This window comes from Bufo gargarizans, chromosome 5 (genome assembly GCF_014858855.1).
Source record: "Bufo gargarizans isolate SCDJY-AF-19 chromosome 5, ASM1485885v1, whole genome shotgun sequence".
In the NCBI taxonomy this organism is placed as follows: domain Eukaryota; kingdom Metazoa; phylum Chordata; class Amphibia; order Anura; family Bufonidae; genus Bufo; species Bufo gargarizans.
In genome coordinates this window covers 149,000,577-149,016,718 of record NC_058084.1, presented here as the reverse complement: position 1 = coordinate 149,016,718, position 16,142 = coordinate 149,000,577, and the positions used below count along the sequence as shown (strand labels likewise).

Genomic DNA, 16,142 nt, shown 5'->3' with positions numbered 1-16,142 from the left:
TGGAGTCATCCTCCTGTGTTATACCATCTGCCAGTGGGGTTCATGTATGGTGTTGTGAAGATGTTGCTTTGGTCTCTTTATTTATTGCAGCTTATGGTTTCCTGGGTTCCCGTGTGCTGTGTGCTGTGTCCTTTGTGTTGTTGTGGACAGCAGCACTTGTACATGTGTTCCAGGTTGTGTGTCTGTGGCAGGTAGGTGTGGTGCTAGTTTCACTTACCTGCAATTGCCATATGCCTGTTTATGTTTCCCCTTTCTTTATATAGCTTGGCCAGTGAGACTCCTGTTCGTCCGTATCCAGGAGGAACAGGTAGTCTTACCCAGCTCCTAGTCCAGGGCCACCCTGAGGGCTAGCAGGAATATCAGGTTCCGGAGTATGAGCCCTCCTACCATCAGGGTCGGCTCATATGGCTAGGAGACAGGGTCAGAATTAGGGATTGATAGGAGGTGACCTGCTCCCTGATTCCGGTCCTGGCCTTGCATCGGCCATCCATCTTCTGGCATCGCACGGCTGAGGGTTTTCCCCATCCTCAGCCATGACAACTAATGCCAAAAGCCTGACTAATAAAACTGGGGAACTGGAATTAGTGATGTGTGAGGAGGACTATGACATAGTGGGAATAACTGAGACATGGCTGGATGATAGTTATGACTGGGCAGTTAATGTACAGGGCTACAGTCTGTTTGGAAAGGATCGACAAAACCGGAGAGGGGGAGGGGTCTGCCTTTATGTAAAGTTCTGTCTAAAGCCCACAGTCTAAGAAGATATAAGTGAGAGACATCAACATGTGGAGTCTTTGTGGATAGAAATATATGGAAGCAAAAACAATAATAAATTACTAATAGGAGTTTATTATAAACCACCTATTATACCAGAATCCACAGAAAATCTACTACTAAATGAGATAGACGAGGCGGCAGATCATAATGAGGTCTTTAATATCGGGGACTTTAACTACCCAGATATAGACTGGGAAACTGAAACCTGTACATCTCAAAAGGAAACTTTTAGCAATAACCAAAGATAATTGCCTTTCCCAACTGGTTCAGGACCCGACTAGAGGGACGGCCATACTGGACTTAGTATTAACCAATAGACCTGACAGAACAACAGATGTGCAGGTTGGGGGACACCTAGGAAATAGTGACCATAAAGTAATAACCTTTCAATTGTCATTCAAAAGAGTGTTTCTTCAGGGAGGAACAAAAATACCAAAATTCAAAAAAGCTAAATTTAGCCAACTAAGAGAGGCCATAGGCCTAAATAACTGGGACAAAGTCCTCAAAAATAAAAATACAGCCACAAAATGGGATATTTTTAAAAGAATCCTAAAATCAAATAGTGAGAGGTACATACTTATGGGAATAAAAGGTTAAGGAACAAGAAGAAACCAATGTGGATAAATAGAACTGTAAAGAAAGCAATAAATGACAAAAAGAAAGCATTTAAATCACTAAAACAGGAGTGTAGTGAGAAAGCACTGAAAAACTATAAGTAAAAAAATAGAATATGTAAAAAACTAATAAAAGTGACCAAACTAGAGACCGAGAGATTAATTGCCAAAGAGAGCAAAACTAACCCTAAAATGTTCTTCAATTATATAAATGGTAAAAAGTATAAATCTGAAGTTGTCGGCCCTTTACAGAGTGATGAGCGGAGAGTTTCAGAGAGCGATAAGGAGAAAGCAAAGCTATTCAATAGTTTTTTCTCCACTGTATTCACTGAAGAAAATAGACTGTCAGATGAAATGCAGAATGTAAAAGTAAATTCCTCATTAAAAGTGCCCTGTCTGACCCAGGAAGAAGTACAGCAGCGTCTTAAAAAGATTAAAATAAACAAATCGCCAGGAAAATGTGGTGCCAATATTCAAAAAGGGTTAAAAAAAAAAAGCCCGGAAACTATAGGCCGGTAAGTTTAACATCCGTCGTGGTTAAACTGTTGGAAGGCTTTCTAAGAGATGCTATCTTAGAGCACCTCAATGAAAATAAGCAAATAACGCCATATCAGCATGGCTTCATGAGGGATCGGTCATGTGAAACTAATTTAATCAGTTTCTATGAGGAGGTAAGTTCTAGACTTGACAGCAGTGAATCAATGGATGTCGTATATCTGGACTTCTCCAAAGCCTTTGACATTGTACCGCATAAAAGGTTAGTATATAAAATGAGAATGCTCGGACTGGGAGAAAATGTCTGTATGTGGGTAAGTAACTGGCTCAGTAATAGAAAACAGAGGGTGGTTATTAATGGTACACACTCAGATTGGGTCACTGTCACTAGTGGAGTACCTCAGGGGTAAGTCCTGGGCCCTATCCTCTTCAATATAATTATTAATGATCTTGTAGAATGCTTGCACAGTAAAATATCAATTTTTGCAGATGACACTAAACTGTGTAGAGTAATTGACACGGAAGAGGACAGTATACTACTACAGATGGATCTGGATAGATTGGAGGCTTGGGCAGAGAAGTGGCAGATGAGGTTTAACATTTACAAATGTAAGGTTATTCACATGGATACTAAATGGTAAAACACTGGGTAACACTGACATGGAAGAGGACCTAGGAATTTTAGCGAACAGCAAACTAAGCTGTAAAAACCTGTGTCAAGCAACTGCTGCCAAGGCCAATAAGATAATGGGTGCGTTATAAGGGGCATAGATGCCCATGATGAGAACATAGTCCTACCACTTTACAAATCACTGCTCAGACCACACATGGAGTACTGTGTACACTTCTGGTCTCCTGTGAACAAAGCAGACATAGCAGAGCTGGACATGGTTCATAGGAGGGCAACTAAAGTAATAACTGGAATGAGGGAACTACAGTACCCTGAAAGATTATAGAAATTAGGGTTATTCACTTTAGAAAAGAGACGACTGAGGCGAGTTTTAATTACTATGTATAAATATATGAGGGGTCAGTACAGAGATCATCCCATCAGCTATTTATCCCCAGGACTGTGACTGTGACGAGGGGACATCCTCTGCGCCTGGAGGATAGAAGGTTTGTACACAAACATAGAAGGATTCTTTACGGTAAGAGCAGTGAGACTATGGAACTCTCTGCCTGTGGAGGTGATGATGTTGAGTTCACTAAAAGAGTTTAAGAGGGGTCTGGATGTATTTCTGTAGTGTAATAATATTACAGGCTATAGCTACTAGAGAGGGGTTTTTAATCCAGGGAGTTATTCTGATTGCTTTATTGAAGTCGGGAAGGATTTTTTTCCCCTTTAAGTGGGGATAATTGGCTCCTAGCTCAGTTTTTTTTTTTTTTGCCTTCCTCTGAATCAACTTGCAGGACTGGATGGACAAATGTATTTTTTCGGCCTTATATACTATGTTACTATGTTACCAATACCACTGGTGTCATATAACTCACTCATTCAGATAAATGCAAAATATTTTTTTTGCAATATGTTGCTAGAATTTATGTAACTTCGTTTCAATAAACATTTCTTTCTTCAGTAGCTAAAATTATCAATATTAGTCCCTTTCCATTACATGGCAGCTTTCTTATTATCTTCATACACCTTCTATTTTCTCCTATATAAACACCATGCTGTGTACTGTGGAACTATTGGTTTCCAGTTTTGGAGATTATACAGTAACTTTTAGATATGAACACTTGGAAGAAGCTGCTGTTTTTATTTGAGACATTTTAGTTTTGAAGCTTAAGCAAAATAAGGCTTGGTTGTTTTACCAGTCCAGAAGTGATGTTCTAGAAATGAGTCTCACAGAACACTAATCTGCTAAACATTAATATTGGCCGCTGCCGCCACATATTTTTATATTCAAACATTTTTGTAAAGTGTAGGTCTTAAGCACTAATTAAAGCTATTCCAGTTGTATAAAACATGCCTAAATAAATGTTTTGACAGGAAAGATGTGTAATTTCCTTTGTTACTTTCCCTTTGCTGAGTGAGGATGTGCATTATCTCTTAAGTACCTACACATATCCTGGTCTGCATTCCCACATGAAGTGCCAAATGGATTAGTGCATAGACTGACAAACTAAACTTGACCAACTGTTTTATAAAGATCGACTTTTACTCTCAGGAACAGCAATTGAAATGTTTTGATTGCAGAAGAGACGTTAGCAAATCAATTCATTAGACTTAAAATTCAACCTGAATTTTTTTTAAATGTTCAGATTTTTTTTCAGATTCATCTGAGTAGGAAAGAAATTCACCTCTGTGAGGAGTCTTACAGGTCAGGAAGCCTCCTCTGGGTGTGCAAATGAGCCTTCTTTCCAAAAGGGACAGACAACTAAGTCTCGGTTACCACCAGATGCTAGATATCAATCCAATAAGTCAATGCTTAGCCTTTTAAACAGGGTTTGAACCATAGCTTAGATTGCCCTACATCGGTGCCGTGCAGACAGAACTGGCTTATCTGGGTGAAAGGCCGTAGTTGGGATCCAGGGGGTATTATATTTAAATTAGCTTTCCTTCCTAAAGGAGAAGAAAGTTAATGATGGATTTCTGTGCGGACAACATTCCCTTTGAAATGAATGGAGACATTCAGCTTCATAGAATACATAACAAATCACTATTTACATTCCACAACAGAGCAAAGCGCAGAGACAATTTTCGGAGGCACATTGCGTGGCTGCAACAGACTTCTCCCATGTATACGCCGTGGGTCTAAAAATTGTCAATTAGCATTCAGCAGCATAAATAATGGTTTGTTACAGATTTTCTGCGGCTCAGTGTCTCCATTCATTTGAGTAGGGGATGTAGTTCGCACAGAAATCCACCCTTAGATTTATTTTCCTTTAGGAAGGAAGGCAAATTTGCATATCCAGAGGAGGCTTGTCTGGCCTGTAAGATCTCTCTCTTTCTGGATAGAATCAACTTGTACCCAAATCAAATTTGGACTAATCAAAATAAAATTTGAGAAATGTGCTTATTCTTATTGCAGCTTAGTGTATAAGACAAGAAATGATGACCTTTGGAGGTTTTCTTACATTTCTAAATTCTATAGCTTTTCAAAAAAAGGCAATACAATATTTCACAGGTATACTGACTCTGTAGAGAATCAGCTGGAAAGTGTAGAGCACTCTCAGGCAAGCCTCCTAGGAAAACATGCAAGTAACTAGAAAATAATAGTAAAGTGTCATATAAACATCAAGTCAGTGTGTAGCTACAGAAGGAATCTGAGAACATGTTGATGTGTCATGGTTAGTTAATAAGGATGTTCTAATCCTGTATTTGGAATAACACATATGCTGATATATACATGATCCAGAAGATAGGAGGCAATTTTCTCCTTTTGGAGAGGAGATCTATTTGCAATGAATACAGATTACACAACTGATGCATTTTACTAGTGATTTCGCATCCTCAGATAATTGAAAGTCCCTGCTAGTTGGTGTTATAAAGATTTAGGCTGGAGAAAGAGTGGGTATCAAAGTATATGTCAACACTATTCTATGTCTATGTTGTCATTGTACAATGTATACGATCTACGTTTCCATGTATCATGGTGCTTGGGCTGACACCTCTGCTATTCATTCTAAATGATTGGCTGATATGATATTTAATTCTTATTCATTGTCAATAAAATATGTTTGCTTTCACAGTGTAAAGGGAGCAGATGCTGGCAATGGAATCCGAGTCTTTGTACCGGACATTGGGATGTTTATTGCCAGTTTGGCCACTTGGCTGTTTTGCAAAAAACTTGTCCAGAATTCAGTGACTGAGGAAGATGCACAGTACAATGCACAGTTTGTGAATGAAGAATTGGTAAGTAAAATCCAATCTATGATTTGTCTAAGGATTGCTTCACAAACTGTAGTGTCCTATACCTATAGTATATTACATATCTCGATAAACCCCAATCTATAATATGTATACAAAGCATTTGCAGAATATGTTGGCAGTATATAAATAAAGATGTTAATATTATAATCATGCAGAAAACTAGACATTATCTGTCAACTACCAACTCTTCCTTGTAAATCATTCTGGGCATTTATATTGTTGTGATAATTCTTCATTTACTAGGACTACTAAAATGTATTTATATTATTATATAAAATATTATAACAGTGCTGTCTGCAATATGTAGGTTAGAGAAAAGAGAGTGTTGCCAGCTTAAAAGTTCTTCCATATACTAGGACCCCAGTGTAAACCGTATCAGCATTCCAGTGTCTCACAAAACGGGTGAGCTGTACTAATCAAAATGTGGCAAAATTTGACAGAAGTTACTCACAAAAAACTGGTGTACATGCCTTGCCGCACATTTATTAAAGATAATGGGAGCTGAACTGCAGTAACCCATGCAAATGATTGATGCTGCAGGGAACAGCTGATCTGTGGAGGTGCAGGCTGTTGGACTCCAACCAATCCGATATTGATAAGTTATCCTGAAACTGCAGATTCACAATTTTTTGTTGCTTCATCTACCAAAAAATTGAATAAAGAAATTATCAAAAAGGCATATTTCAAAATCGTAATTAAAAATGCAGATTGCCCTGCAAAAAAAGAAAACACCTACTAGGCTTGACCACACCTTCTGCCAGTGTGGTTCACCTACAACATGGGATCCCTCCGCCCCTGACCTCCTCCCTGTAATGTCCTCTGATATAATTTAACAGCCTGGACATGATAGGAGTTATAGTTCTCTCCTTTATACCTCCTCGTTGTAATGTTCTCTGAGTTTTACTAATTTATATTTTATTTCCACCACACGGGGCATTTTACTGTGTGGGGGAACTATGGGACATTACTACTGTGTGGAGGCACTAAAGGCATAACTACTGTGTGGAGCAGTAATAGGGAATAACTACTGTTTGCAGGCAGTAAGGAAGAATAACTAGTGTGTGGAGCAGTAAGGGGGGATAACTACTGTGTGGAGCAGTATGGGGCCATTACTATTGTTTGGGGGCAGTCTGGGGATATAACTACTGTGTGGGGGCACTAACAGAGCATAAAGTCTTTATGGGCATGGCACTAAGGAGTCTTTACTGTGTGGTGGCATCAAGGAGGCATAATTTCTGTGTATGGGCATTAATGGGGCATATCTACTGAGTGGGTGTGAGGTTCTATGGCAAGCTTGGGTGGTCTTGACTAGCTGTAGAATGGGGCTGCAGAGAAATTGCTCAGGGAGGAGGACGGCAGCTTTCAAAAATTTGCTATAGGGCTCAGCCTTTTCTAGTCACACCCCTTGCATAAACTGCACCATAAATCATTGGTTGTTGAAGCTAGAACTGCTTTATTTTCACTTGGAGCTGTGAAATGAACTTTCTCCACCTCCATATCTTAAGACTTGCATTGCACTCATAGACCTGGGATACTTTCCAGCACAATTCACCTGCTTTACATTTTAAAACCCTAATAAAAGTGCCTGGAGGTAATTTAGCTCCAAGTATGCAACCAATATGGTGGTAATGACTTGGATATAAGCCTGATATCTGGCAGAATGTTTCACTTCATGAAATACTGCATATTAAAAGTCTAGCTTCGATGTAACACATAATTATCTTTACTGATTAAATATCCTGTTCTTCGAAATACATTCAGGCCCTATGCATTTATTATACAGTGCTGATTCTTTATTATTTCCATATTTTTCTTCAGTCTGATTGTACCATTCACTACATGTCTGCATAGAGAGAGAGAGAGAAGTATAGAACCAAGGACGTACATAGAAATCATTGTGCCCCATAGCAAGAATCTGAATTGGGTCCCTATGCCCATCTATAGCCCCTCCCACTACCCATTCCTAGCCCCTCCCCTTGCTTCATGAATGGTTCTTGCTGCTGTGTGTTATATTCTGTGCCATCAGGGCCGGACTGGAATTACCAAACAGCCCTGGCACACAAACCCCACGAGCCCACATTTGATATTGCATAGAAATAGTGCACAATGCAAGGTGAATTTTGCTTTACTTGGTCATGCCCCTATGTAAATCATCAATACAAAAAAGAAAAGAAAAGTGGGGAACACAAAAATGCCTAATCACATGGTCGTGACATATGTTCCCTTACCCAACAAGAACACATCCCATGATAAAGCTCAAAATACTCCATAGCAGCATCTCATACCACCATGCAGCCCAAAATACCAACGAGCAGCATCTGATACAAGGATCCCAAATTACCTCACCAACTTTGCCATATAAATAGTACATTGCAGCACAAAATATCTCCCCGACAGCATCAAATAAATATAACCATGAAGTACAAAATACCCAGCATTATCGTCCCCATTTAAATGTCTCACCTCTGTTTGGGACTTGCAGGACAGGAGCAGTGAGGCTGGAGTTGGAGGGAGAGAGCTTTTTGGTAGAAGTTAGAATAGAGTGGGTAAAAGGTGGTGTGACATAACAGGTTACATGTTGCCAGTGGTCGCATGGTAAGAGGTATGTACAGTATAATAGATACAGTGTGTACAGATATATAGTACAGTATAATAGATACAGTGTGTACAGATATATAGTACATACAGCAGTGTATTGATATGTGAGATAGGCATAAATTACACCTCGTACTTTGCATATCAGTATTTTGCTGTATGTACTATATATCCATATGCACTACATCTGTTATATCTCATTCCTCACATATCAGTATACTGCTGTATATATTACATATCTGTAGCTACTGCATCTATTATACCTTGAACCTCACATATCAGTACACTGCTGGATTTACTTTATATCTGTACCCACTGCATCTATTATACTGTATAATATATGCAGTGTATATATATATATATATATATATATATATACAGTACAGACCAAAAGTTTGGACACACCTTCTCATTCAAAGAGTTTTCTTTATTTTCATGACTATGAAAATTGTAGATTCACACTGAAGGCATCAAAACTATGTTTTAACACATGTGGAATTATATACATAACAACAAAGTGTGAAACAACTGAAACTATGTCATATTCTAGGTTCTTCAAAGTAGCCACCTTTTACTTTGATTACTGCTTTGCACACTCTTGGCATTCTCTTGATGAGCTTCAAGAGGTGGTCATCTGAAATGGTCTTCACTTCACAGGTGTGCCCTGTCAGGTTTAATAAGTGGGATTTCTTGCCTTATCAATGGGATTGGGACCATCAGTTGCATTGTGGAGAAGTCAGGTGGATACACAGCTGATAGTCCTACTGAATAGACTGTTAGAATTTTTATTATGGCAAGAAAAAAGCAGCTAAGTAAAGAAAAACGAGTGGCCATCATTACTTTAAGAAATGAAGGTCAGTCAGTCCGAAAAATTGGGAAAACTTTGAAAGTGGCCCCAAGTGCAGTCACAAAAACCATCAAGCGCTAAGAAAAAGAAACTGGCTCACATGCGGACCGCCCCAGAAAAAGGAAGGCCAAGAGTCACCTCTGTTGCGGAGGATAAGTTCATCCGAGTCACCAGCCTCAGAAATCGCAGGTCAACAGCAGCTCAGATTAGAGACCAGGTCAATGCCACACAGCGTTCTAGCAGCAGACACATTTCTAGAACAACTGTTAAGAGGAGACTGTGTGGATCAGGCCTTCCTGGTAGAATATCTGCTAGGAAACCACTGCTAAGGACAGGCAACAAGCAGAAGAGACTTGTTTGGGCTAAAGTACACAAGGAATGGACATTAGACCAGTGGAAATCTGTGCTTTGGTCTGACGAGTCCAAATTTGAGATCTTTGGTTCCAACCACCGTGTCTTTCTGCGACGCAGAAAAGGTGAACGGATGGACTCTACATACCTGGCTCCCACCGTGAAGCATGGAGGAGGAGGTGTGATGGTGTGGGGGTGCTTTGCTGGTGACACTGTTGGGGATTTATTCAAAATTGAAGGCATTCTGAACCAGCATGGCTACCACAGCATCTTGCAGCGGCATGCTATTCCATCCGGTTTGCGTTTAGTTGGACCATCATTTATTTTTCAACAGGACAATGACCCCAAACACACCTCCAGGCTGTGTAAGGGCTATTTGACCATGAAGGAGAGTGATGGGGTGCTGCGCCAGATGACCTGGCCTCCACAGTCACCGGACCTGAACCCAATCGAGATGGTTTGGTGTGAGCTGGACCGCAGAGTGAAGGCAAAAGGGCCAACAAGTGCTAAGCATCTCTGGGAACTCCTTCAAGACTGTTGGAAGACCATTTCAGATGACTACCTCTTGAAGCTCATCAAGAGAATGCCAAGAGTGTGCAAAGCAGTAATCAAAGGAAAAGGTGGCTACTTTGAAGAACCTAGAATTTTCAGTTGTTTCACACTTTTTTGTTATGTATATAATTCCACATGTGTTAATGCATAGTTTCGATGCCTTCAGTGTGAATCTACAATTTTCATAGTCATGAAAATAAAGAAAACTCTTTGAATGAGAAGGTGTGTCCAAACTTTTGGTCTGTACTGTATATATATATATATATATATATATATATATATATGTACAGTCCTGATCAAAAGTTTAAGACCACTTGAAAAATGGCAAAAAAATCATATTTAGCATGGCTGGATCTTAACAAGGTTCCAAGTAGTGCTTCAAAATGCAACAAGAAGAAATGGGAGTGAGACAAAACATTTTTTGAGCATTCAATTTAATGAAAACAATGAATAAACTGAAACAGGCTGTTTTTCAGCTGATCAAAAGTTTATGACCACACCTCCCAAAAAAAACTAAACCCCCCCAAAACAGAAATCCAACTTCCAAACATGAACTCAGTAATGAGTAGCTCCGCCGTTGTTTATCACTTCAAAAATTTGTTTCAGCATGCTTGATGCAAGCGTTTCCATGAGGTGAGTGGGAACATTTCTCTAAGTTGTGAAGATGGCCGCACGAAGGCCATCTACTGTCTGGAACTGTTGTCCATTTTTGTAAACTTTCCTTGCCATCCATCCCCAAAGGTTCTCAATTGGATTTAGATCACAGGAACACGCAGGATGGGCCAACAGAGTGATGTTATTCTCCTGGAAGAAGTCCCTTGTCCTGCGGGCATTGTGTACTGTAGCGTTGTCCTGTTGAAAAACCCAGTCATTACAACACAGACGAGGGCCCTCAATCATGAGGAATGCTCTCTGCAACATCTGGACATAGCCAGCGGACGTTTGACGCCCCTGCACTTCCTGAAGCTCCATTGTTCCACTTAAGGAAAAAGCACCCCAGACCATTATGGCGCCCCCCTCCACTGTGGCGCATAGAAAACATCTCAGGTGGGATCTGCTTGTCATGCCAGTAATGTTGGAAACCATCAGGACCATCAAGGTTAAATTTTTTCTCATCAGAGAATAAAACTTTCTTCCACCTTTGAATGTCCCATGTTTGGTACTCTCTTGCAAAGTCCAAACAAGCAGTTCTGTGGCGCTCAAGGAGACGAGGTCTTTGAAGACGTTTTTTGTTTTTGAAGCCCTTCAGTCTCAGATGCCGTCTGATGGTTATGGGGCTGCAGTCAGCACCAGTAAGGGCCTTAATTTGGGTCAAGGATCATCAAGTGTCTTGACAGACAGCCAATTGGATCCTCTGGCTCAGTGCTGATGAAATTTTTTTGGGTCTTCCACTTGACTTTTTTGTTCCATAACCCTCAGGATCATTTAAGAAATTCCAAATTACTGTCTTACTGCATCCCACCTCAGCAGCGATTGCGCGCTGTGAGAGACCCTGCTGAACCCGACCACGTTCAAATAGGGAGTTTTATTGCCTTTGCCATCACAACGTGTGACTACCTGACAGAAAATAACAATGAATCCACACCTTAGCATAGATTTGGCCTTTTAAAGGCATGTGGTCCTAAATTTGGATCAGCTGAAAAATAGCCTGTTTCAGTTTAATCGTTATTTTCAATTAATTGAATGCTCAAAAAATGTTTTGTCTCACTCTCATTTCTTCTTGTTGCATGTTGAAGCTCTACTTGAGATCCAACAATGTAAAATATGATTTTTTGCCATTTTTCAAGTGGTCTTAAACTTTTTATCAGGACTGTATATGCAAACCGGATTCCCAAAAAGTTGGGACACTAAACAAATTGTGAATAAAAACTGAATGCAATGATGTGGAGATGGCAAATGTCAATATTTTATTTGTAATAGAACGTAGATGACAGATCAAACATTTAATCTGAGTAAATGTATCATTTTAAATGAAAAATACATTGATTCAAATTTTCACAGTGTCAACAAATCCCCAAAAAGTTGGGACAAATAGCAATAAGAGGCTGGAAAAAGTAAATTTGAGCATAACAAAGAGCTGGAAGACCAATTAACACTAATTAGGTCAATTGGCAACATGATTGAGTATAAAAAAAGCTTCTCAGAGTGGCAGTGTCTCTCAGAAGCCAAGATGGGTAGAGGATCACCAATTCGAAAAATTGCAAAGACTTTGCATCTATCATCATCAACTGTGCATAACATCACCCGAAGATTCAGAGAATCTGGAACAATCTCTGTGCGTAAGGGTCAAGGCCGTAAAACCATACTGGATGCCCGTGATCTCCGGGCCCTTAAACGACACTGCACCACAAACAGGAATGCTACTGTAAAGGAAATCACAGAATGGGCTCAGGAATACTTCCAGAAACCATTGTCAGTGAACACAATCCACCGTGCCATCCGCCGTTGCCAGCTGAAACTCTACAGTGCAAAGAAGAAGCCATTTCTAAGCAAGATCCACAAGCTCAGGTGTTTTCACTGGGCCAGGGATCATTTAAAATGGAGTGTGGCAAAATGGAAGACTGTTCTGTGATCAGACGAGTCACGATTCGAAGTTCTTTTTGGAAATCTGGGACGCCATGTCATCCGGACCAAAGAGGACAAGGACAACCCAAGTTGTTATCAACGCTCAGTTCAGAAGCCTGCATCTCTGATGGTATGGGGTTGCATGAGTGCGTGTGGCATGGGCAGCTTGCATGTCTGGAAAGGCACCATCAATGCAGAAAAATATATTCAGGTTCTAGAACAACATATGCTCCCATCCAGACGTCATCTCTTTCAGGGAAGACCCTGCATTTTTCAACAAGACAATGCCAGACCACATTCTGCATCAATCACAACATCATGGCTGCGTAAGAGAAGGATCCGGGTACTGAAATGGCCAGTCTGCAGTCCAGATCTTTCACCTATAGAGAACATTTGGTGCATCATAAAGAGGAAGGTGCAACAAAGAAGGCCCAAGACGATTGAGCAGTTAGAGGCCTGTATTAGACAAGAATGGGAGAGCATTCCTATTTCTAAACTTGAGAAACTGGTCTCCTCGGTCCCCAGACGTCTGTTGAGTGTTGTAAGAAGAAGGGGAGATGCCACACAGTGGTGAAAATGGCCTTGTCCCAACTTTTTGGGGATTTTTTGACACCATGAAATTCTGATTCAACATATTTTTCCCTTAAAATTGTACATTTTCTCAGTTTAAACTTTTGTTCCGTGATTTATGGTCTATTCTGAATAAAATATTAGAAGTTGGCACCTCCACATCATTGCATTCAGTTTTTATTCACGATTTGTATAGTGTCCCAACTTATATATATATATATAAATCCGGAAAAACGAGCGTCCCCTTGGGACGTGCACCCAAACTTTGTGTTCTTTTGAAACAGTGCCGCCATTTTTCTTGAACTATATATATATATATATATATATATATATATATAGCAGTGTACTGATGTGAGATGTATGAGGTATAGTAGATGCAGTGAGTACAGTGAGTATATTTGGTCAGTTATACATTATGGTCATGTGAGGTACATAAGGCATAATTTACCGTCTGCAGTACTTTATATGAGATATGGGGTACTTCTCAGATAATGTATTGTGTGGCACTTCTGAGGTATAAGAATCAATGAGGCATGAGCTACTTCTTCTCAGTAGAAAAAGGGAAGGTGAGGGACACATTAAGAGAAAAGGGAGGACCTTGTTTTACTCACTCCATTCTAGACTCAATGGAGAGCTTCTGTTGCAATTCTTCTCCATGCTGTTGGGAGTTGAAGGACCATGATTTAATCCCAGGTCCTGGCAGCTGCACCTTCCTAGCTTGGGAACAACACCATTTTTTGTGCAGTTCATTTAGTAGATGATGCAGGACATGTGACGATGATGATGATTAGAGATGAGCGAATTTGCAAAAAAATTCATTTGCCGGTTCGCCTAATTGCTTTGGAAAAAAAATATATATTCGCAGCGAATTACGTTAAAAAACTGCTATTTCCTGGCTGCAGAGAGCCTTTACAGTGGTGTAGAACACTGTGCCTTGCAGTAACATGCATAGGGAGTCTGCTTTAGTAGTGAAATAATACTGTGAGTCCGTATGACATGCAGTCGCTCTTAGAATCACTGCACACTTCACTTATTTGGGCAGTCACGGGGCCAAAACTGACCAAATAACTTAAGTATGAACTACAGGTCGATGTTAGCGCCAAGAAGAAGCGCACTCCTTTTACACCGTCACCAGCTGATTCCACATAGATGTCTACAGAACCTGTTCTATTAAACGCGTATACAAGTAGAGCCCCCCTGACAGAGTGGAGGGGGTGTCAGCAGTAAGTTTGTGTTTACGTCACTGATTAATTTGCCCTTCTTCTGATCCATCAGAACAATAACCCACAAAAAACAGATCCTGTCTGCGGAGCATATGCCTTCACTCGGTCAGCATTTGCTCAATAATCCATCAGTATTACTACTGCCCAAAAAAAAACAGGAGTGGATCTAAAACAGCGATGACACGTGAATGGAATATTTGCATGTCTTCTGTGTTTTGTACCCACTTCTGCTTTTGGCTACCAAATCATAAGCCAATTCTGATGGGACCATACAGGCCTTACAGCTGTTATACATACAAGATCCGTTGTGTGTCTCATGTTTCCTTCCTTCTGACAGATCAGAAGAAATGTCAAATAAATGATGATGTCAGCCAGGCCGAAAGCCAAAATAGTGGACCAGTCATGAAATGGGGAGGGTGGGAACAGCATGAGAAGTCCACAAAGTGGACCTATGACATAGTGGTGAGGTAAAAGCAGCATGAGGAGACCACAGAGTTGCCCAATGACAGAGTCTGGAGGTGGCCACCGAGTGGCACAATGACAGTCTGGAGTTGGCAGCATCAGAAGGCTACCGAGTGGCACAATGACAGAGTCTGGAGGTGACAGCATCAGGAGAAGGCCACCTAATAGCACAATGACCCAGTCTGGAGTTGGAAGCATCAGGAGAAGGCCACCGAGTGGCACAATGACAGAGTCTGGAGTTGGCAATATCAGGAGAGAGCCACCGAGTGGCACAATGAGACAGACTTGAGGTGGCAGCAGTATGCGGTGGACACTGAGTAGCACAATGACACAGTCTGGAGGTGGTAGCAGTATGAGGAGGCCACTAAGTGGCACAATAAAAGAGTCTGGAGGTGGCAGCATCAGGAGAAGGCCACTGAGTGGCACAATGACAGTCTGGAATTGGCAGCAGTATGAGGAGGCCACCGAGTGGCACAATGACCGAGTCTGAAGGTGGCGGCAGCATGAGGCGACCACAGAGTGGCCCAATGACAGAGAGTGGAGGTGGCGACAGCAGCAGCATCAGGAGGGTGCCACATAGTGGCAAGGTGATGTAGCGTGGAGATGGCAGCAGAAGCATCAGGATACCACAGAGTGGCAAGGTGACATAGTGTGGAGATGGCAGCAGCATCAGGATACCACAGAGTGTCAGGGTGACATAGTGTGGAGATGGCAACAGCAGCAGCATCAGGATACCACAGGGTGCCCAGGTGACAGTGTGGAGATGGCAGCAGCAGCATCAGGACACCACAGAGTGGCAAGGTGACATAGTATGGAGATGGCAGCAGTATCAGGACATGACAGAGTGGCAAGGTGACATAGCATGCAGATGGCAGCAGCAGCATCAGGATACTACAGAGTGGCAAGGTGACATAGTGTGGAGATGGCAACAGCAGCATCAGGATACCACAGAGTGGCAAGGTGACATAGTGTGGAGATAGCAGCTGCAGCAGCATCAGGATACCACAAAGTGGCAAGGTGACACAGTGTGGAGATGGCAGCAGCATCAGGATGCCACAGAGTGGCAAGGGAACATAGTGTGAAGATGGCAGCAGCAGCATCAGGATACCACAGAGTGGCAAGGTGACATAGTGTGGAGATGGCAGCAGCAGAATCAGGATACCACAGAGTGGCAAGGTGACATAGTGTGGAGATGGCAACAGCATCAGGATACCACA

The 16,142-nt window shown here is 41.3% G+C and overlaps 1 protein-coding gene across 5 annotated transcripts in view; it reads left to right on the top strand.

The window, feature by feature from the left end:
• Positions 1-16,142, top strand: part of PIEZO2 (piezo type mechanosensitive ion channel component 2) — a 537,568-nt gene that overhangs the window by 288,134 nt on the left and 233,292 nt on the right. For all 5 annotated transcript variants that reach the window (XM_044293449.1, XM_044293451.1, XM_044293452.1 and 2 more), the window contains exon 5: positions 5,580-5,742. In XM_044293449.1, the coding sequence (XP_044149384.1) occupies positions 5,580-5,742 (163 nt within the window). The remainder of the gene's footprint in view (positions 1-5,579; positions 5,743-16,142) is intronic.